Genomic DNA, 23,669 nt, shown 5'->3' with positions numbered 1-23,669 from the left:
ATCTATCATGGTCTAAACACACCAAGACAGTCGTGAAGAGGGCATGACAAAACCTTTTCCCCCCTCAGGAGACTGAAAATAATTGGCATGGGTCCCCAGATCCTCAAAAAGTTCTACAGCTGTACAATCTAGAGCATCCTGACCGGTTGCATCACCGCCTGGTATGGCAACTGCTCGGCATCTGACCGCAGGGCGCTACAGAGGGTAATGCGTACGGCCCAGTACATCACTGGGGACAAGCTTCCTGCCATCCAGGACCTATATAATAGGCGGTGTCAGGAAGCCCATATAATTGTCAGAGACTCCAGTCAGCCAAATCATAGACTGTTTTCTCTGCCACCGCACGGCAAGTGGTACCAGAGCGCCAAGTCTAGGACCAAAATGCTCCTTAACATCTTCTACCCCCAAGCCATAAGACTGCTGAACAATTAATCAAATGGCCACCAGACTATTACATTGACCCCCCCCCCCCCATTTGTTTTGTACGCTGCTGCTACTCGCTGTTTATTATCTATGCATAGTGACTTCACCCTTACCTACAAATGACCCTTATGTACAAATAACTCTAACCTGTACCCCCACATACTGACACGGTACTGGTATCCCCCGTATATAGCCTCGTTATTGTTGTATTAGGTCCAACAATGCCCAGAAATCTCCCTATCTATTCTGTATCTTCACTATCTTCACTTACTTATTTCCTGTCTTGTTCCTCTCTCCAAGTCTCACTCCTCCATTTCCCAACCTTTTTATTTCGTCATTCACTTATTCTGCTGTAGTAATGATCTCTTCTCTTTCCTTCTTTCACTCTCTCTCTGTTCAGAACCCCCATCTTGTTGTGTGCTTGGTTTCACATACCTTTTTTTAATCGTTGCTAGCCAGCCAGGTTGTTATGCTGGCCCAAATGACAAAGTGCGTGTCAACAAAATGCTCCTTGGCTTGCTGTAGTAGCTGTGATGAGCAGGGTACCCAGCTCATGGGCCTCAAAGCCCCTTCTTTCTCCCCTCACACCCACATGTGCTTCATTACAGCAGTGTTACCGTATGGAGTGCTTGATCCTAAAACTCTCTCCTTCTTGGCTCGGTTGGCAGTGGGGGTATCCTGCATCCCTGAACATTTGCACATGTACCCATGTGCACAGATTTCTCATATGTATTCCTGGATGGGGAGGTATGGGGACGGGACAGAGAGAAAATAATGGAGTTGAGGTCAGTGAGGTGACAACAGTAGGTCCAGGAATAATAATTTAACAGGCTCAAAAAGGGTTAGGGTTGGTGGTGTGAGGATGGGCAGAGCGAGAACACAACTCAGTTAGGACAGCATAGCATGGTCACTGACCTGCTGTTAATAGGGTCCTTGTGCTCAATGCTCAGCCTGTGGGAATTCCTTGCATGTGGTAACAGCTTGGTGACTGACTGTGTCAAAAACACGGTTGTTATGGGGAGGCTTGGGGTTGGGGAGGAGGAGGAAGGGGGTTCTCTTTGTGTTTGACCAACGGCTTGGGAGAGAGAGAGAGAGAGAGAGAGAGAGACATGGCTGGGCTCAGTTTGCTTCCCCCCTTTTCTACTTAGGGGGAGAAAAGGAGGGGGAGGGGAGTGGGTGAGAGCACTGAGCTGCTCATGGATACAGTCTCTCATAGCCAACATCTACGTTCCAAATGGCACCCTGGTCCCTATATAGTGCACAACTTTTGAGCAGGACCTAAATGCACTCTATTCCCTATAGTGCACTACTTTTGGGACTACTATGGGACCTGGACAAAATGTGTGCACTTCTAGTGAATAGAGGCCAGCTCTGGAAGCCTGTGAAGAGCTCAGTCACAGACTGGCATGGTATTGGCAGTATGAAGAACTCTGAAAGGGATTTTAGCTGATTCAAGAGAAATAATAGATGAGGGCGTCCATGGCCACAGTTTTTGAAGTACATTTTTGAGGATATACTTGAGAGACTTGGAGAGTTTCTTTCAGAGCACTCCTTTGAAATCCTATTTTACAAGTGAAAACAGAGTTGAACAGTGTACGAGGTCCAATTCATCTACTGCAGAGAACCAAAGAGACATCCAACTGTCAGACAGAGAAACAGAGAAAATACTATCTCTTTGTTTTCAGTAGTGTCTGAATGCAGTTCCAAGTACACAATTTAAAAACATTTTTTATTTTATTTTACTAGGCAAGTCAGATAAGCACAAATTGTTATTTTCAATGACGGCCTAGGAACAGTGGGTTAACTGCCTGTTCAGGGGCAGAACGACAGATTTGTACCTTGTCAGCTCGGGGATATGAACTTGCAGCCTTTCAGTTACTAGTCCAATGCTCTAACCACTAGGCTACCCTGCCGCCCCAATACCATGTACAACATGACTGTAATGATTTTCGTTGGTGGAAGAAGGAGTAGACCAAAGCGCAGCGTCGTACGTGTTCATGATGCCTTTAATAAACCGAACACGGAATACAAACGAACAAAAGAATAAAGGAAAACCGAAACACTGAAACTGAAAATAATCACCCACAACTCAAAATGGGAAAACAGGCTACCTAAGTATGGCTCTCAATCAGAGACAACGATAGACAGCTGCCTCTGATTGAGAACCATACCAGGCCAAACACATAGAAAACGAGAACCTAGACCTACGACATAGAATAACCACCCACATCGCACCCTGACCAAACTAAAAATAGAAACATACAAAGCAATCTACGGTCAGGGCGTGACAATGACGGTGCACGTCTTGTTACAGCTCCGCCCATCTTTTCCCCTCAATTTTCCATATTTGTCTGTTAACTCTGCTCTTAACATAGATGATAAAGCTGCTCAACATTTTCTGATGTTGGTGGTTTGTTTTTCTCTAAAAGGTCACTTGTGACATGCACATCAGGGATAGCAGGCTTGTATCTGTGAATCACATTAGTATTAAATAACCATTAGCAGTGATAGGTTTTCCTGTCTAGATGAGCTGCTGCAACTCCAGACTGACTGACTGACTGACTGGTTGTTTGTGACAAACTGTTTCTACAGCTCTGCAAACCCCTTTCCGGTACTCTGTTGGACTGCCTCTGGCCTGTGAGGGAGATTCATCTTTGGAATATTGGCATTTGTTCCAAATCCTACCATTCTACTTCTTCCTTTTGTTGTGCAGCGTTCCAAGGTCTGGCTTGGCTTATACCGCATACCGCAACAAACCATGGAAAATAAACATGTTCTGACTCACATGTAGAAAAGTTTGTCTTCTCTCAAGACAGTAGATTCCGTGGTGATTTCCTGCTTCAGTAACCTGACTGTCAACTTTGAAGCAGCGTTGCTCCTTTCAGGGTTTTGTATATGAAACAAAGTCCTATGTTTAGGCCCTAATTATGAGATCATGGCCTGTGTTTGTGAGTCATGGCGGCGGTGCTTCCAAAGGAAGATGACTGCTGTATGTATAAAGGTGAGTGAGTCATCCCCGGAACGCCCACTGCTTCCAAGCCCTCAACACACAATACAACCACAGTGGAGATATTGAAATGGATTGTGCTTGACTGGTTTGTTAGCATACTTGTTCTCTTTTATAAATGACTCCTAGCCCTCCCCTTTTCATCCTCACATGATACTGAGTGTTTATGAGTCCCTGTTACAGTAAAATAAACGTCAGTCATTTTACTGTAACGGCATGACGAGGGAAGGCCAAGAAGGAATATGGCTCATAGACTTCTGCTGGCATTTTATGACAGTAGATCAGACAGACTGAACTCTCAATGAACTGCCAGTGGAGCTTGGTGTGGATGGCCTACCATTTGAAATAGACCTGAGTGAATGATATAAGGGTGTGTTCAACAATGACATGGTATCAGTGACATACTATATTACATTATACTGGAAAATTCACAGTGATACTACACGTTACCAAAAAGGGTATAACAGTGTATTTGTGTGTGTGTGTGTGTGTGTGTGTGTGTTTCCAGGGGTGCTGGATGATGAGAATGTCCGTGCGATGATGCACGGTTCCAACATGGTGAAGGTGCGCTCCCAGAGGTGGCAGAAGAGCCGCAGCCTGCGTCTGCTGGAGGACGGGGTCACTGTGTGGTGTGAGTCTACCAAGAGCTCCCGCAAGGCCAAGGCACAACAGACCTGTGAGTATACAATGGGGGACGGATGGGTGGAGGGAGGGGTCAGATGAGGGGAAAGGGGAGGTATGTGGAGGGGGAGAGAAAGGAGAGAGCTGGATGAGGAGACAAGAGTAGGTATGGGGAGGGAGAGAGAAAAGAGAGGGATGGATGAGGGGAAAAGAGCAGGTATGGGTGGGTTAGGAGAGAAAGGAGGCATAAGGGAGGAGAAGGAGAAAGGATAAGGGTGTGGATTAAGGGAAAGGGAGGGTAGAGGGTAGGTGTAGATGGAGAAGAAAGTTGGGGAGTGAGCAGAAAATAAGTGAGGAGTGGGGATGGGGAGTGGTCACGAGAGGGGGATGTTTTGGTCATTTTGATTTTCAGGATCTGAGGCTTTCGCGATAGTTGGAAAGGAAGTTTAACCGATATCAGATTAGGAGAAGTAGCCTTGTATGAAGGGAAGACTATATACAGGAAAATAATAATGTATAAACAAACGAACAGGACTTCCACAAGCACACTCCCTGTTCTAGTCCATTCAACCCTCCTCTTAGACCTGATTCAGTACACTAATATAGCCTGCTCTTTGTCCTAAGCCGTTTGGGCTTTTCATGTTGACCAACAATAATGCCCTGTTGTCTACATTTGCCTTTAATTATTTAAAGGGATACTATGCTGTGAGCCAGGATTTAAGTCAGATGCTATAACCTGTGTAATTGTATGATACAGGTAACTGCCAAAATAAAGGAACCACTTGAGTAAATAAGGGATACAAAGTATATTGAAAGCAGGTGCTTCCACACGGGTGTGGTTCCTGATTTTATTAAGCAATTAACATCCCATCATGCTTAGGGTCAGGTATATAAAGGCTCGGCATGCCATTATTTTGGCTACCATGCCCCCATAGGATGACGAGGGAACGAGGTTTGATGAGCATGAAAACACTGTAAATCATATGGCCGCCTCAGACACCACATCTCAACCCAATTGAAGACTTATGGGAGATTCTGGAGCGGCGCCTGAGACAGCGTTTCCACCACCATCAACAAAACATCAACTGATGGGATTTCTCTTTGAAGAATTGCGTTGTCATCCTGCCAATAGAGTTCCAGACACTTGTAGAATCTATGTCAAGGTGCATTGAAGCTGTTCTGGCTCGTTGGTGGACCAATGTCCTATTAATACACTTTATGTTGGTGTTTCCTTTATTTTGGCAGTGTCACCTGTAGTAATGCATCCATATAGTACACACAGAATCTCCATACCTGCTGAAGGTTCACATCGGTCAACCACTGTTACAAAGAGGTGTAAAAAGGACACAAGCTGCATTAAAAACAGTGAACATAGACTTGTTATCCGTTAGCCTCGACATATTGGTTTACCTCAGCACGCTAACCTTTTGCAGGCAATGAGCCAATCAGAAAGGGAAGCAGGCACTTCATATTAGTGCTCTAATGATCACAACACCCTTAAGGAGAGAGAGGAAATGTTGGCAGTAATCCTAGATGTTTTGGCCCATTTAAACAGTGGGAAAGCTATTTCTAATCATAAACCTTTGACTGCTTCCCCTTCCTCACATGCACACACATGAGCACACTGTCAAACACACACACACACAGTTTTGTATTTGCCATATTTCTGGGGACCAAAGAATTGATTTCCTTACAAAATCTTATTTTCCCAAACCCTAAATCTAACACTAACATAAACCTAAACCCTAATTTTAGGGTTTTTTAACCCTAATTTTAATTTTTTTAATTTTAGGGCTTTTTTCCTTGTGGGGACCGGCAAAATGTCCCCAATTGTGCTAACTTTCCTTGTTTTGATATCCTTGTGAGTTATGGTCCCCAGAAGGATAGTAAAGCCAAAAACACACACACACAAAGTTCAATGGTTTAAGGAGAAGGATAAGTGGGCAGCCGGTGAAGCGCTTAGAGTCCTCAGGTCTCCTAAACCAGTAGTAAATCCCAGTATAGTTTAAGACATCTACACCTACAGGGTTGCCTCTCAGATTGCTCTTGAAATATCCCTCCGGTAAATGAGAGGCCATGGCTCTGGCCCCTCTCCATGTTCTATAGGACAAATATAGGGCTCCTCTGCCCTGCCCATAGGAACCTGATGGCACAGGCTAATTATTGTTGTTAGCATGCATGACGAAGGATGTGTGTGTATACACTTGTGTCAGATTATAGCCCTATCAAATGGGTAAACCTCTTGGACCTCCCAATTGCAGGGTTTGGCCATGACTTGCCGACCACCACTACACTACTATCTTTGAGATTGTCATTTAAAGAGTCTAAACATGTCTTTGACACACATCCTTTTATGAAATTAGTGCTGGCTGTGCTTTGGAGTTGCCGAAGTCAATCAGATTTTTTTTTCCTTTCAATTTTTGAGTCATACTGTACAAACATATTATACTAGTGATTTAGATAACACACATGTAAACACACCCACCTACACACAGAGTGGAAACACATGCAAACACACCTACCTACACACAGAGTGGAAACACACATGTAAACACACCCACCTTTTGTGACGGGTTAAAAATGCCCAGGTCAGGAGATTCATCATGTCGACTCAGACAGCATACAGCCACATTGGTTCACTTCAAGTGGAACACAACACTTCCTTAATATACCTTCTAACGCCCACTAGTCCGAGTCTGATAGCGCTGCTGCTAACCTAACACACCCTGGGCTGGGAGGCGAGCTGAGGGGCAGCGGTTAAGAATGGGATAATGCTGATGGGAGGTTGTAATTGCATGACCTTCTTCTAACGCTCTCTTTCGCTCTACCTTCATCTGTCTCTCTTTCTTTTTTTTCTATCTCTTGTTTGCTCTCTCTTTCTCCTCTTTCTCTTTCTGTCTCTTTCACTTGTTGCACAATCCACCCCCACTATGTCACTTCACTAAGGACTATTCCTCGGTCATGTAATTCAGATTATGTCCCCAGTTCTCTCCCATCGCAGTCCCTCAGGGACCCAGGAAGCACCCGCTGCTGTGGGAAATGGATATGGCCAGATCCATGTGTTTAGAGAGTTGGGCTAATGCGGTTTCTGCATTATGATGCATTTACATGACACTTCAACATTAAATGGCAGCCATATTAGCTCCCCATTAACATCACATGGGGAATATGTAAACAATGCTATGTAACTGAATGTCTAGAATTCGAGCAATATTTAAAATTCTAAATGTTGTCCCAACTCTCTAAATATACAGTGCCTTCAGAAAGTATTCAGATCCCTTGACTTGACCCCATAATGACAAAGCGAAAACAGGTTTTGAGACATGTTTGCAAATGTATTAACATTTTTAAACAGAAATACCTTACTTGCATAATAATTCAGACCCTTTTCTATGAGACTCAAAATTGAACTCAGGCGCATCCTGTTTCCATTGATCATTCTTGAGATGTTTCTGCAACTTGATTGGAGTCCACCTGTGGTAATTTCAAGTGATTGGACATGATTTGGAAAGGCACACACCTGTCTATATAAGGTCCCACAGTTGACAGTGCATGTCAGAGCCAAAACCAAGCCATGAGGTCGAAGGAATTATCCGTAGAGCTCCAAGACAGGATTGTGTCGAGGCACAGATCTGGGGAAGGGTACCAAAAAATGTCAATTCTTAAATGGAAGAAGTTTGGAACCAAAAAGACTCTTCCTAGAGCCCGGCCAAACTGAGCAATCTGGGTAGAAGGGCCTTGATCAGGGAGGTGACCAAGAACCTGATGGTCACTCTGACAGAGCTCCAGAGTTCCTCTGTGGAGATGGGAGAACCTTCCAGAAGGACAACCATCTCTGCAGCACTCCACCAATCAGGCCTTTATGGTATAGTGGCTAGACGGAAGCCACTCTTCGGTAAAAGGCACATGACAGCTCGCTTGGGGTTTTTCAAAAGGCACCTAAAGACTCTCGGACCATGAGAAACAAGATTCTCTGGTCTGATGAAACCAATAACTCTTTGGCCTGATGATGAAACCATGAACTCATGAACTCTTTGGCCTGAATGCCAAGCATCATGTCTGGACGAAACCTGCCACCATCCCTACGGTGAAGCATGGTGGTGGCAGCATCATGCTGTGGGGGTGTTTTTCAGCTGCAGGGACTGGGAGACTAGTCAGGATTGAGGCAAAGATGAATGGAGCAAAGTACAGAGAGATCCTTGATGAAAACCTGCTGGAGCGCCACTGAAGGATGTGTTTAGGGTTAGGGGTTCTCTCTTTTCTGTAGAGACCTGAAAATAGCTGTGCAGCAACGCTCCCCATCCAACCTGACAGAGCTCGAGAGGATCTGCAGAGAAGAATGGGAGAAACTCCCCAAATACAGGTATACCAAGCTTGTAGCGTCATACCCAAGAAGACGTGAGGCTGTAATCGCTGCCAAGGGTGCTTCAACAAAGTACGGAGTAAAGGGTCTGAATTCTTAAGTAAATGTGATGTTTCCAAAATTTGGATAGATTTATAAAACCCTGTTTTTGCTTTGTCATAATGGGGTATTGTGTGTAGATTGATGAGGGGGAAAAAAACTATTTAATCCATTTTATAATAAGGCTGTAACCTAACAAAATTTGGAAAAAGTCTAGGGGTCTGAATACTTTCTGAAGGCACTGTATGTCTCTGGATAAGGCCTCATGTACAGTAGGATGAGAGGCCAGGTGGGGGGGTCAGGGGTTGTGACGTCGTCTTCCCCCAATCAGGCCACAATTAGAGCCAGTGTGGCGGTGTTGCGGTATCACTTCAGTCACACTTGGCTAACGCTACAGAACATCGACAGGCCACAGGACAAAGGCAGGCTGACCACTTCAGCAGACAGCTACTGATAACGCAAAAGTGGCTGAGTCGAAGGACGTATGCATGCTCATTAACACACACCCGCGCGCGCACACACACACACACACACACACACACACACACACACACACATGCTGACTACAGGTGGTCTCAAGGGCCTTTTGGGTCTGGCACCTGCAGCTCAGCATGATCCCCTCTGTTCAGATGGGCTTTAGAGAATATGCAGTGCACTTAACACTTTGGCTGTGCCAGTCTCGTGTACACACACACACACACACACACACACACACACCCCTACTCTCCGCATTGAAATGTCACTCTTGTCATGGAGCGATGGGGCAGGAATTTGTCAGCGATTTTGAGGAGGCGGAGAGGCGGGGGCTGTTCAGGAGAAAGAGGCCGTTGTCAGAAGAGACAGTTGTCTAGTGGCTGCCCCTGCCTCTGGCACTGTCAGCCCTGTGGCTGAGCCATCGTTGATCTGTGTGTCACTATTTGCCTGGAAAGCTGATCCCAGTGTAGAAAGGCATTCCTAAATGTACTTAAATCAACTGACTGATTTGAAAGCTACTCCACCAACCCAACCACAATTCCAGCTATTCAATTAATGAAGGGAGTTTGTCGTTGTAGTGGAGATAGTCTTATGTTTGAAATCTTCACCGGGCTTTATTCTGGATGTGGTGCATGAAGGGTAATGTGGTAGTAGGCTGGTGTTGTGTTGCTGGGCAGAGGGTCAGCCATCACGTGTAAAACCCTGCCCACTCCTACAGTTGTTACTGTTATAAATAAGAGCTTAAATACATGCTAATCTCTCTAGAAATCAATGAGAGCTGAAGTACATGATAATCTCTCTAAAAGTCAATGAGACGGCATCCTTCTTCCTTCCTTTATCTCTTTACACACACAAACACGTCATGGTATTGGGCCAAAGGTCCTGCCTACACTTGCTAGTTAAATTTGGACCTTGTCATGCAGATGAATGTCGGCCTGAGTCGCAAACATATTGTGCAGCCGCAGCTGACGCAGGTCTGTGTCTGTACAGGTCGTATTATTTAACTGCCAAATCAGGACCCCAGCACCGAGATGCCATGTCACACTACTACGTGGGTGTTACCACACTCCCCCTGAAGTTCACGACCTTTCAGCTCCGAGCCTCCCTCCCAAGTTCCACGTGTTTTGGTGCCGTTTGTAATTCTGTTTATTCTTCACCCAGATTTAATGCAATCCCCCTCTCTGCTTCCCCCACCGTCCTCCTTTCCCACCTCCCCTCCCCCACCTCTCCCTGTGCCAGTCTCAGTGACAGAGGTGGAGTGTGTGCGTGAGGGCTGCCAGTCTGAGGCTCTGCGGAGGCTATCCGGGTCGGTACCAGAGAATCAGTGCTTCACGGTGGTGTTCAGAGGAGCCAGGAAGAGTCTGGACCTCCTCTGCCCCTGTGAGGAGGAGGCAAGGCGCTGGGTCCAGGGGATACGCACACTGAAGGAGCGCGTGGCCAACATGACCCAGAAGGAGAAACTGGACCAATATCCTTTACCCCCCCCCCCTGTGGGCCTTTGTTGCGCTGTGCCAGGCTGCCAGCTTTCGACTCAAGGTAAATATAGTGCAGGCTGGGCAGCCAGGATCGCTATGGTGACTGACTTTTGAACATAACACTGTCACATGCACCATCCCGCATCCACAGCATACCTAAGATGTGCAGCAATGGCCCAGCAAAAAAAGCAGCGTCTAAATATAGTCTGGATATCCTGTCAAACATGATCCCTGGTATAGCCGCTGGGTTGTTAGCGACACGTGGGTACGACAGACACACTTGTGTAAAAGGCAAAGCCAGATCTTGAGAACAGACAGAGCAGTGGGGCATGTCCAGGCTAGTGCGGTGCGGTTTTACACTGGCAGGTCCCAGCAGTGTTTGCAATAGCTCCTATTGTTGTGTGTGTCCTGGAAGAGGGAGGTGTCATATAGTCTCCTCTCTCTACGTCAACCCTGTGTTCTATTCCGCTAGTGGCCTTGGAGGAGGATTTTAGTACTTTGACTTCAGATGGATGTTGGCACAACTGGACATTGTGTATCTACAGCCAACACACATCTGAATCATAGGCTGGGGTGTATATTCCATTTCAATTCCTGGTAGTTGAATTAGACACCTATCCTCCACTGAACGGTTGGTTACACAATTGATTCCTGGATTGCTGTAAATTAAGAAATGATGCAATTGACCCTTAGCCATAGTTGGATGTGGGCTGTAATGTGCCTATATACAGTATGCATGTGCATCAACTCTGCTTGTATGAATGGATGTGTTTTGTGTATATACCATAGTATATGTACTTTTTAAGGATGTGTTTCGGGTTAGAGGTTCAGTATGCTCCCCTGGTTGCTCTCCTTAACCCCCCACACCTGGATCCGTGGCTACCTGAGACGGGCTGATGAGAACGACGATGGGAAGATGAGTTACGACGAGGTCAAACGCCTGCTGCAGATGATCAACATAGACCTGAATGAACAGTACGCACGCTCGCTATTCAAGGTGAGCACATGCTGTATGTGTGTGCAGCATTTAGTATGCTTGTACGTTAGTGTTTAATGTGTATAGGGCTTGACTTCATGGGTGTGTGCTTATGTGTGTGAGTGAGATGTTGTTGTTGGTTGAAGGCCATTGTTTACCCAGTGTGCTGTTTGGGGCTGCGTTTCTCTCCCAGCCTGGAGTCTGTGTTCAATTACCAACCCAGTGGCAAGCCAACCAGGAGGCCCCTCGCTCTCTTTCTCACTCACTCTCTCACTCACACACTCATTCTCTCTCTCCCGCCCTCTTCTCTCTACTGCTGTCTTTCTGTCTCCCCTGAGGGTCTTGTCCTCCCCCATCTCCCTCTTCCTCCATCTTCCCCCTCTCCTTTCTCCCCCTCTCCCCATCCCCTTCTCAAATGATCAGGCAGGCAGTCATTTCTCCATAGTTGAGGATTTACCGCTACGTCTCTCAGCTCCTCTCTCCGTTAATGTCCAGTTGTTTTCCTGCTCCTTCCTTCGCCATGTGATTCCTTCTCCAACCCTGCCCAGCCCTCTCCTCAGAGACTGAATATCAAACCAACTGCAGTGCAGTATGTGTGGAGTGTATGTTTGTCTATATGGTATGAATTATGGGAGTGGATGGGGTTGCTGGGCATTTGATAATATAAACATGGCTCACCTATAAGAATTGAAGATATTAACTTTGATCTAGCTCTCTGTTTTTAGGGAACTACTTTGAAAATGCGTGGAGGGGTTGTGAATGTTTAGTGTTTTTTAATCAGATCAGCCTTAACCAAGGTCTCTCGGTCTGTCCGCCCGTCCGTTCGCCCATCTGTCTCTTTGTCCCTCCCTCCTTCTCCTCTATTCGTCCGTCCCTCTCCTCCGTCCCTCTCTCAGAAAGCTGACCGGTCGTGTGACGGCCGTCTGGACCACGTAGAGATTGAGGAGTTCTGCAGGGACCTGATGAGGCGGCCGGAGCTGGACGCGGTGTTCAGACACTACTCTGGTAACGGCTGTGTTCTGTCCACCGCTGAGCTGAGAGACTTCCTGGGAGACCAGGGGGAGGACGCGTCACTGATCCACGCTCAGAGCCTCATCCGCACCTACGAGCTCAACAACTGGGGTAGGCCCGAAGAAACACAGGAACATCCTTTTAGCCTTGGATTTCACATTTTATTCATTTAGCAGACGCTCTTATCCAGAGCGACTAATCCAAAATACATTTTCACATCTTTTTATACTACATTTCTTATATTCGCTGTGCTTTCATTCATCTGAATGTTTTATGCATTTTACGTTTTATGTGATTTAATTGCTGCAAATTCAGGGCCAGTTCCGCACCTGACTTTATTTTCCCACAATCGTATGAGCATGTCTGTACCCGTCTCTTCCTGTTCATAACCCTCAGAAAAGGTTGATGGTTTGATGTGCTCCTCTTCCCTGCAGCCCAGAACAACCAGTTCATGACCCAGAATGGTTTCACCGTGTACATGCTGTCCCAGGAGAACGATGTGTTTAACCCCGACCACGCCAGGGTGCACCAGGACATGACCAGACCTCTGGCCCACTACTTCATCTCATCCTCACACAACACCTACCTCACCAAGGACCAGGTCACCAGCGCCAGCAGCGCCGAGCCATACATCAGGTATTGAATGCACACACATGCGCACACACAAACATACATATGCATGCGCGTAGACGCAAAACACATAAACCCGCAAACACACACACTAAGAACATGTACTGTGTGAACCAGAGCTCTGAACCAGGGCTGTCGTTGTGTGGAGCTGGATTGTTGGGACGGGGACAAAGGAGAGCCTGTCATCTACCATGGACACACCCTTACTTCTAAGGTGCCCTTCAAAGAGGTAATCGAGACCATCGCCCAGTATGCCTTCAAGGTGAGCAATTTATTACAAAAATTACAACAACAAAAAGGGAGCACACCTGACCTGTGAGACCCTCTTAGTGGGTTGGGGGGGATGTTGGACAGAGGGGTGTGTGGTTTATAGGGAAGCTAAATGTTTCTCCTAAACCATCATGCCCATATGTCTTCCGTATGTGACTCTTTATGGAAAGCAAAGTATTCCTCATCTCAACAAAATAGAGTTAACAAGTAAATGGCAGCAGGCCAGTGGCTGAAAACCAATCTAGACTGTTGACTTTCTGCCTCTGCCAACATGCAGTTCAAGATACAGTCATAGTCTTGGCTCGGAGTCTAATAAGACTGTCCAACAGCTTCTTGGCCTCCGTGTAGTCCAGAATAAACCCTGGCTTATTTCCTAATGAGCTTATGGTTTCTCTTACATTTTAATGAGTGGCCTCTTATGAACCAACCCTTGTTTTTTCCTTTAGGCCTCCCCGTACCCCCTGATCCTGTCCCTTGAGAACCACTGTACAGTGGAGCAGCAGACAGTCATGGCCAGACACCTGCGCACCATCCTGGGCAAGAGGCTGCTCACCAAGCCCCTCAAAGACCACCCTCTGAAGGACCTGCCCTCTCCTGAGGTACGACACACACCCCTGTCCCCGGCTCTCTACTCACCCCTGTCCCCGGCTCTCTATTCACCCCCTGTCCCCGGCTCTCTATTCACCCCTGTCCCCGGCTCTCTACTCACCCCTGTCCCCGGCTCTCTACTCACCCCTGTCCCCGGCTCTCTACTCACCCCTGTCCCCGGCTCTCTACTCACCCCTGTCCCCGGCTCTCTACTCACCCCTGTCCCCGGCTCTCTACTCACCCCTGTCCCCGGCTCTCTAGTCACCCCTGTCCCCGGCTCTCTACTCACCCCTGTCCCCTTCTGCATAAGAAACCTGTTGTATTTTTCGCCTCTCTCTCCCATCCCTCGCATGTTTATGGAACGATTGTGGAATACTAACAGGAATATTTACATATGTTTTGAAGCATCTCTTTATTCCTTCTGCAGGAGCTTAGGGGTCGTATCCTGGTGAAGGGGAAGAAGGATGTTCATCCCCTGAACCAGCTGGGGAAAACCAGCAGCTTTGATACCAGCTCGGACGACGAGGCATCAAGCAGAAACAAAAAGGACAAAAAGGACCCTGCCAAGGTGCTACACATTTACCTTCCATGTGACTGAGACGGCACTAAGTCTACAGAAATTGATCAGGAACATACAATATATCAACTCTTTTCTCATGTGCACTCTGTGTTTCTGGCTCAGGCGGTCTCATCTAAGCTGAGCCCAGAGCTGTCTGAACTGGTGGTGTACTGTCGAAGTGTCCCCTTCCGCGGGTTCCAACACTCTGCCCAGAAACCACCCGATGAGCTGTCATCCTTCAATGAGAATGACGCCCTCAAACACATCAAGGACACAGGCAAGGGGCTTAGGAAGACATAACTCGAACAGAACAGTTTTCTGTGAATCAGTTCCTGATTAGATCCTATAATGACTCCTAGTTCTTACTGGCACTGTAGTTGTAGAGAGAGTCCTTGTATACATAGGTGCATTTGTACATCATGTTGTCGTGCACATTTGTGTGCGTCTGTCTTTTTATATGCGTTTGAGGTACTGTAGTGGATCTCTTACCCTGTCCTCTCATCACCTTCCAGGAAAGCTGTTTGTCAGACACAACAGCAGGCAGCTGAGCCGGATCTACCCCTCCGGGCAGCGCCTCCAATCCTCCAACTACGACCCCCAGGATATGTGGAACGGCGGCTGCTCGATGGGTCAGCACTCTGGGCTGGAGGGGGTGTGGGAGGTGGGATGGAGGAGGGAGTTGGTACAGGTGGCTCATTTATTTAACATTATCTAGCCTGGAAGTCCCTGGAGATAGAAAGCTATTTTACATTGGGCCTCCTCTGAGAGCATTGCAAATGTTAGGTATTTGCCTCACTTCAGTAGTCATAATAACTAACCTCACACTTTGCTGCCTGGTAAAGTGTGTTCTGTTGTTCACCCCTGTCCCAGGCTCTCTACTCACCCCTGTCCCAGGCTCTCTACTCACCCCTGTCCCCAGCTCTCTACTCACCCCTGTCCCAGGCTCTCTACTCACCCCTGTCCCCAGCTCTCTACTCACCCCTGTCCCAGGCTCTATACTCACCCCTGTCCCAGGCTCTCTACTCACCCCTGTCCCAGGCTCTCTACTCACCCCTGTCCCCAGCTCTCTACTCACCCCTGTCCCAGGCTCTCTACTCACCCCTGTCCCCAGCTCTCTACTCACCCCTGTCCCAGGCTCTCTACTCACCCCTGTCCCAGGCTCTCTACTCACCCCTGTCCCCGGCTCTCTACTCACCCCTGTCCCCAGCTCTCTACTCACCCCTGTCCCCGGCTCTCTACTCACCCCTGTCCCCAGTCCCTCACCCCTGTCCCAGGCTCTCTACTCACCCCTGTCCCAGGCTCTCTACTCACCCCTGTCCCCGGCTCTCTACTCACCCCTGTCCCCGGCTCTCTACTCACCCCTGTCCCCGGCTCTCTACTCACCCCTGTCCCCGGCTCTCTACTCACCCCTGTCCCCGGCTCTCTACTCACCCCTGTCCCCTCTCTACTCACCCCTGTCCCGCTCTCTACTCACCCCTGTCCCCGGCTCTCTACTCACCCCTGTCCCCGGCTCTCTACTCACCCCTGTCCCCGGCTCTCTACTCACCCCTGTCCCAGGCTCCCCGGCTCTCTCACCCCCCTGTCCCCGGCTCTCTACTCACCCCTGTCCCAGGCTCTCTACTCACCCCTGTCCCAGGCTCTCTACTCACCCCTGTCCCCGGCTCTCTACTCACCCCTGTCCCCGGCTCTCTACTCACCCCTGTCCCCGGCTCTCTACCCCTGTCCCCGGCTCTCTACTCACCCCTGTCCCCGGCTCTCTACTCACCCCTGTCCCCTCTCTACTCACCCCTGTCCCCGGCTCTCTACTCACCCCTGTCCCTGTCCCCGGCTCTCTACTCACCCCTGTCCCCGGCTCTCTACTCACCCCTGTCCCAGGCTCTCTACTCACCCCTGTCCCAGGCTCTCTACTCACCCCTGTCCCCAGCTCTCTACTCACCCCTGTCCCAGGCTCTCTACTCACCCCTGTCCCAGGCTCTCTACTCACCCCTGTCCCCGGCTCTCTACTCACCCCTGTCCCAGGCTCTCTACTCACCCCTGTCCCATGCTCTCTACTCACCCCTGTCCCCGGCTCTCTACTCACCCCTGTCCCAGGCTCTCTACTCACCCCTGTCCCAGGCTCTCTACTCACCCCTGTCCCCGGCTCTCTACTCACCCCTGTCCCAGGCTCTCTACTCACCCCTGTCCCCGGCCCTACTCACCCCTGTCCCAGGCTCTCTACTCACCCCTGTCCCAGGCTCTCTACTCACCCCTGTCCCCGGCTCTCTACTCACCCCCTGTCCCCGGCTCTCTACTCACCCCTGTCCCCGGCTCTCTACTCACCCCTGTCCCCGGCTCTCTACTCACCCCTGTCCCCGGCTCTCTACTCACCCCTGTCCCCGGCTCTCTACTCACCCCTGTCCCCGGCTCTCTACTCACCCCTGTCCCCGGCTCTCTACTCACCCCTGTCCCCGGCTCTCTACTCACCCCTGTCCCAGGCTCTCTACTCACCCCTGTCCCAGGCTCTCTACTCACCCCTGTCCCCGGCTCTCTACTCACCCCTGTCCCCGGCTCTCTACTCACCCCTGTCCCCGGCTCTCTACTCACCCCTGTCCCCGGCTCTCTACTCACCCCTGTCCCCGGCTCTCTACTCACAGGGGTGAACAACAGAACACACTTTACCAGGCAGCAAAGTGTGAGGTTAGTTATTATGAGTAGTTGTGGTAAAACCTTGGATCATTGTTACTCTAACTTCCGCGACGCATATAAGGCCCTGCCCCGCCCCCCTTTCGGAAAAGCTGACCACGACTCCATTTTGATGATCCCTGCCTACAGGCAGAAACTAAAACAAGAGGCTCCCACGCTGAGGTCTGTCCAACGCTGGTCAGACCAAGCTGACTCCACACTCCAAGACTGCTTCCATCACGTGGACTGGGACATGTTTCGTATTGCGTCAGATGGAAATATTGACGAATACGCTGATTCGGTGTGCGAGTTCATTAGAACGTGCGTCGAAGATGTCGTTCCCATAGCAACGATAAAAACATTCCCAAACCAGAAACCGTGGATTGATGGCAGCATTCGCGTGAAACTGAAAGCGCGAACCACTGCTTTTAATCAGAGCAAGGTGTCTGGTAATATGTCCGAATATAAACAATGCAGCTATTCCCTCCGCAAGGCTATTAAACAAGCTAAGCGTCAGTACAGAGACAAAGTGGAATCTCAATTCAATGGCTCAGACACAAGAGGCATGTGGCAGGGTCTACAGTCAATCACGGACTACAAGAAGAAACCCAGCCCAGTCACGGACCAGGATGTCTTGCTCCCAGGCAGACTAAATCACTTTTTGCCCGCTTTGAGGACAATACAGTGCCACTGACACGGCCTGCAACGAAAACATGCAGTCTCTCCTTCACTGCAGCTGAGGTGAGTAAGACATTTAAACGTGTTAACCCTCGCAAGGCTGCAGGCCCAGACGGCATCCCCAGCCGCGCCCTCAGAGCATGCGCAGACCAGCTGGCCGGTGTGTTTACGGACATATTCAATCAATCCCTATACCAGTCTGCTGTTCCCACATGCTTCAAGAGGGCCACCATTGTTCCTGTTCCCAAGAAAGCTAAGGTAACTGAGCTAAACGACTACCGCCCGTAGCACTCACTTCCGTCATCATGAAGTGCTTTGAGAGACTAGTCAAGGACCATATCACCTCCACCCTACCTGACACCCTAGACCCACTCCAATTTGCTTACCGCCCAAATAGGTCCACAGACGATGCAATCTCAACCACACTGCACACTGCCCTAACCCACCTGGACAAGAGGAATACCTATGTGAGAATGCTGTTCATCGACTACAGCTCGGCATTCAATACCATAGTACCCTCCAAGCTCGTCATCAAGCTCGAGACCCTGGGTCTCGACCCCGCCCTGTGCAACTGGGTACTGGACTTCCTGACGGGCCGCCCACAGGTGGTGAGGGTAGGCAACAACATCTCCTCCCCGCTGATCCTCAACACGGGGCCCCACAAGGGTGCGTTCTGAGCCCTCTCCTGTACTCCCTGTTCACCCACGACTGCGTGGCCATGCACGCCTCCAACTCAATCATCAAGTTTGCGGACGACACAACAGTGGTAGGCTTGATTACCAACAACGACGAGACGGCCTACAGGGAGGAGGTGAGGGCCCTCGGAGTGTGGTGTCAGGAAAATAACCTCACACTCAACGTCAACAAAACTAAGGAGATGATTGTGGACTTCAGGAAACAGCAGAGGGAACACCCCCTATCCACATCGATGGATCAGTAGTGGAGAGGGTAGCAAGTTTTAAGTTCCTCGGCATACACATCACAGACAAACTGAATTGGTCCACTCACACTGACAGCGTCGTGAAGAAGGCGCAGCAGCGCCTCTTCAACCTCAGGAGGCTGAAGAAATTCGGCTTGTCACCAAAAGCACTCACAAACTTCTACAGATGCACAATCGAGAGCATCCTGGCGGGCTGTATCACCGCCTGGTACGGCAACTGCTCCGCCCTCAACCGTAAGGCTCTCCAGAGGGTAGTGAGGTCTGCACAACGCATCACCGGGGCAAACTACCTGCCCTCCAGGACACCTACACCACCCGATGTTACAGGAAGGCCATAAAGATCATCAAGGACATCAACCACCCAAACCACTGCCTGTTCACCCCGCTATCATCCAGAAGGCGAGGTCAGTACAGGTGCATCAAAGCTGGGACCGAGAGACTGAAAAACAGCTTCTATCTCAAGGCCATCAGACTGTTAAACAGCCACCACTAACATTGAGTGGCTGCTGCCAACACACTGTCATTGACACTGACCCAACTCCAGCCACTTTAATAATGGGAATTGATGGGAAATGATGTAAATATATCACTAGCCACTTTAAACAATGCTACCTTATATAATGTTACTTACCCTACACTATTCATCTCATATGCATATGTATATACTGTACTCTAGATCATCGACTGCATTCTTATGTCACTAGCCACTTTAACTATGCCACTTTGTTTACTTTGTCTACATACTCATCTCATATGTATATACTGTACTCGATACCATCTACTGTATGCTGCTCTGTACCATCACTCATTCATATATCCTTATGTACATATTCCTTATCCCCTTACACTGTGTATAAGACAGTAGTTTTGGAATTGTTAGTTAGATTACTTGTTGGTTATCACTGCATTGTCGGAACTAGAAGCACAAGCATTTCGCTACACTCGCATTAACATCTGCTAACCATGTGTATGTGACAAATAAAATTTGATTTGATTTGAGTAGTTGTTGTCTCCTTTCACACCTCTGTCTGTCCTCTCTCTCTCTCTCTCTCTGCAGTGGCTCTGAATTTCCAGACTCCAGGGGAGCAGATGGATCTGAACCAGGGCCGCTTCCTGCCTAACGGCCGCTGTGGATACGTCCTCAAGCCCAGCTTCCTGTGCAGCCCCAGCTCCAGCTTCAACCCAGAGACCACAGGAGGCGGGCCAGGACACATCCCAACACAGCTCACCATACGGGTGAGAAACCTGCTGGGAATCAGATTCTGTTGTGGTGGTTTATATGTGGTAACTGCCTTGTTGGAATAGTAGGGCACATTTTAGTTAGCAGTGTTATGGAAGCAGACCAAGGTAGTAAACTACTTCACCTTATTAGTAATTTTGCAAAATCATTTGAATCATTTTTATATTAGAGTTTTATTTACAAAGGCAAAAAAGTAATTGGGGTGATTTTGTGTTCAGATAATATCAGCACAGCAGCTGCCTAAGATAAACACAGACAAGCCCAACTCCATTGTGGACCCGCAGGTGTGGGTGGAAATTCACGGGGTGGCCATTGATAATTCCAGAGACAAAACCCACCGAATCGACAACAATGGTAACCTTCCACTCATCTATTGCACATCTATTATACTCCATTCAAAAAATGGATCACAAGGGTTGTATACGCCCTTGAGTTCACATATGAACCATATTAGAAATAGAATTAGAAGAACATAATAGTATTAGGAATAATTTTTTTTACCATGAAATAACATAAGTTTTCCAGGGCACCTGTATGACTCCCACCACCTATGGCACTTTTCCACACAGGAAATTGATCAGGAACATTATTCCGTACTCCCATATTTCATTTTTACCATAACGATAATAAAACATGATAGATACCCCAGCTACTCCATTATCTTTGCTCAGTACAGGTTTTCTGAGACATGCAATTACCAGAAAATGATACTTCTCGTGTAGAGTGCCATTATCCCGGTCTGTTGAGTAGTTTCAGGCTGTGAATGGTGTTGGATGGCAGTGTCTGACAGCTCTCCTATGCCCCCTGCAGGTTTTAACCCACGCTGGGACAGCACTTTGAGCTTCCAGCTGCAGGTCCCTGAGCTGGCCCTGGTACGCTTTGTAGTGGAAGACCATGACCACAAAGCCAAGAACGACTTTGTGGGTCAGTACACCTTGCCCTTCACCAGCCTCCGTACAGGTACGGTCTCTGTATTGTAGGGGTGTTTGTGTAGCTAGTGTGTCTGTGAGGTGACAATGACACCAGTGGGTCTATTTTTTTCTAGGTTACCGCCATGTCCACTTGCTGAAGGCAGATGGCTCCAGCCTCTCTCCATCCACCCTTTTCATCCATGTCAAGGTGTCCGGTAAGGGGGTCCCCATCAAGACTGTGTCCGAGCGCATGGCCTTGGCTAAGAGCAAGGGCAAAGCATGACGCATATCTACCTGAACTAGTGCCACACTTATCTGATAAGCGTCATGCTTCTCTTTTGGGGGGGAAAGTCTCCCTAATTGGGGTGAAAAGGACAAGCTGCTACCTGCCTATGTCCCAGTACTCTTTTCATACACCCAATTTAGAATTGTCAGGACATCTAAGGTTCCCTGGCTACAGAGAGGATGACATCATTCCTTCTCAGTGAAACCTGGATGATAGTCTTGCCTGTTGATGAATAGTGTTGGCTGGGAGAGAAAGTCACTGGCATGTTGCTGTTGTGAGAGTATTCTGTACTCTTATCAGTGCATTGAGTGTTCGTGTCTGTTTCCATAGAGACATGACTTTGGCACTGACCTGTTTTACACCAGAACTCTACCTGGCAGCCGTCTGCCTACTATGAAGCCAATATAGAGTTTTTGTTTTTATATTCAAAGCCAGATTTGTGTCCTGGAGTCCCTGGAGCAGATCATGAAGATGTTTCCCGACATTTATTACATATTTAAAGTTAAGAAATATTTAACTTTTTTGCTACTTTTAGCTGATGTGTGGTGAGTGTTCTGGCACAAAAATGGTCACCGGGCATCACCCAGGTGGGTGCCGCACATTGATGGTGGATGAGGTGAGTTTCCCTCTACTATGTAAAGCTCTCAGAGTACCTTGGTTGGTAGAAAAGCACTATATACAGTGCCTTGCGAAAGTATTCGGCCCCCTTGAACTTTGCGACCTTTTGCCACATTTCAGGCTTCAAACATAAAGATATAAAACTGTATTTTTTTGTGAAGAATCAACAACAAGTGGGACACAATCATGAAGTGGAACGACATTTATTGGATATTTCAAACTTTTTTAACAAATCAAAAACTGAAAAATTGGGCGTGCAAAATTATTCAGCCCCCTTAAGGTAATACTTTGTAGCGCCACCTTTTGCTGCGATTACAGCTGTAAGTCGCTTGGGGTATGTCTCTATCAGATTTGCACATCGAGAGACTGACATTTTTTCCCATTCCTCCTTGCAAAACAGCTCGAGCTCAGTGAGGTTGGATGGAGAGCATTTGTGAACAGCAGTTTTCAGTTCTTTCCACAGATTCGCGATTGGATTCAGGTCTGGACTTTGACTTGGCCATTCTAACACCTGGATATGTTTATTTTTGAACCATTCCATTGTAGATTTTGCTTTATGTTTTGGATCATTGTCTTGTTGGAAGACAAATCTCCGTCCCAGTCTCAGGTCTTTTGCAGACTCCATCAGGTTTTCTTCCAGAATGGTCCTGTATTTGGCTCCATCCATCTTCCCATCAATTTTAACCATCTTCCCTGTCCCTGCTGAAGAAAAGCAGGCCCAAACCATGATGCTGCCACCACCATGTTTGACAGTGGGGATGGTGTGTTCAGAGTGATGAGCTGTGTTGCTTTTACGCCAAACATAACGTTTTGCATTGTTGCCAAAAAGTTAAATTTTGGTTTCATCTGACCAGAGCACCTTCTTCCACATGTTTGGTGTGTCTCCCAGGTGGCTTGTGGCAAACTTTAAACAACACTTTTTATGGATATCTTTAAGAAATGGCTTTCTTCTTGCCACTCTTCCATAAAGGCCAGATTTGTGCAATATACGACTGATTGTTGTCCTGTGGACAGAGTCTCCCACCTCAGCTGTAGATCTCTGCAGTTCATCCAGAGTGATCATGGGCCTCTTGGCTGCATCTCTGATCAGTCTTCTCCTTGTATGAGCTGAAAGTTTAGAGGGACGGCCAGGTCTTGGTAGATTTGCAGTGGTCTGATACTCCTTCCATTTCAATATTATCGCTTGCACAGTGCTCCTTGGGATGTCTAAAGCTTGGGAAATCTTTTTGTATCCAAATCCGGCTTTAAACTTCTTCACAACAGTATCTCGGACCTGCCTGGTGTGTTCCTTGTTCTTCATGATGCTCTCTGCGCTTTTAACGGACCTCTGAGACTATCACAGTGCAGGTGCATTTATATGGAGACTTGATTACACACAGGTGGATTGTATTTATCATCATTAGTCATTTAGGTCAACATTGGATCATTCAGAGATCCTCACTGAACTTCTGGAGAGAGTTTGCTGCACTGAAAGTAAAGGGGCTGAATAATTTTGCACGCCCAATTTTTCAGTTTTTGATTTGTTAAAAAAGTTTGAAATATCCAATAAATGTCGTTCCACTTCATGATTGTGTCCCACTTGTTGTTGATTCTTCACAAAAAAATACAGTTTTATATCTTTATGTTTGAAGCCTGAAATGTGGCAAAAGGTCGCAAAGTTCAAGGGGGCCGAATACTTTCGCAAGGCACTGTATATATATCGAATCATTTTTTTGTGTTTTTTTTTACTATTAGAGAATATTATGGTTGAAACCTATAGAAGTGTTTTATCAGGGCAAGACTTGTAGTTGTGCTCCTTTTTCCAAGACAACGATAATGTTTATTGACTCATTTTTATCTGTAAATTAAGTCTAGTTGTCGTGGTATTGGTCTGTCACACTTGGCATGACACAGTCCAAA

The 23,669-nt window shown here is 47.8% G+C and overlaps 1 protein-coding gene across 1 annotated transcript in view; it reads left to right on the top strand.

Moving 5' to 3' along the window:
• Positions 1-21,891, top strand: part of LOC115110234 (1-phosphatidylinositol 4,5-bisphosphate phosphodiesterase delta-3-A-like) — a 32,419-nt gene extending 10,528 nt beyond the window's left edge. The window contains exons 2-15 of the mRNA XM_029635710.2: positions 3,939-4,106; positions 10,167-10,395; positions 11,270-11,399; positions 12,275-12,500; positions 12,824-13,025; positions 13,137-13,281; positions 13,736-13,888; positions 14,305-14,445; positions 14,560-14,713; positions 14,949-15,065; positions 19,773-19,951; positions 20,174-20,309; positions 20,766-20,915; positions 21,001-21,891. Of these exons, the coding sequence (XP_029491570.2) occupies positions 3,939-4,106; positions 10,167-10,395; positions 11,270-11,399; positions 12,275-12,500; positions 12,824-13,025; positions 13,137-13,281; positions 13,736-13,888; positions 14,305-14,445; positions 14,560-14,713; positions 14,949-15,065; positions 19,773-19,951; positions 20,174-20,309; positions 20,766-20,915; positions 21,001-21,149 (2,279 nt within the window). The 3' untranslated portion in view covers positions 21,150-21,891. The remainder of the gene's footprint in view (positions 1-3,938; positions 4,107-10,166; positions 10,396-11,269; positions 11,400-12,274; positions 12,501-12,823; positions 13,026-13,136; positions 13,282-13,735; positions 13,889-14,304; positions 14,446-14,559; positions 14,714-14,948; positions 15,066-19,772; positions 19,952-20,173; positions 20,310-20,765; positions 20,916-21,000) is intronic.
• Positions 21,892-23,669: the final 1,778 nt, after the last annotated feature.

The sequence above is a fragment of the Oncorhynchus nerka genome, linkage group LG26 (genome assembly GCF_034236695.1).
Source record: "Oncorhynchus nerka isolate Pitt River linkage group LG26, Oner_Uvic_2.0, whole genome shotgun sequence".
In the NCBI taxonomy this organism is placed as follows: Eukaryota; Metazoa; Chordata; class Actinopteri; order Salmoniformes; family Salmonidae; genus Oncorhynchus; species Oncorhynchus nerka.
The sequence above is the reverse complement of the archived record's forward strand: the minus strand, read 5'-3'. Positions and strand labels throughout refer to the sequence as shown.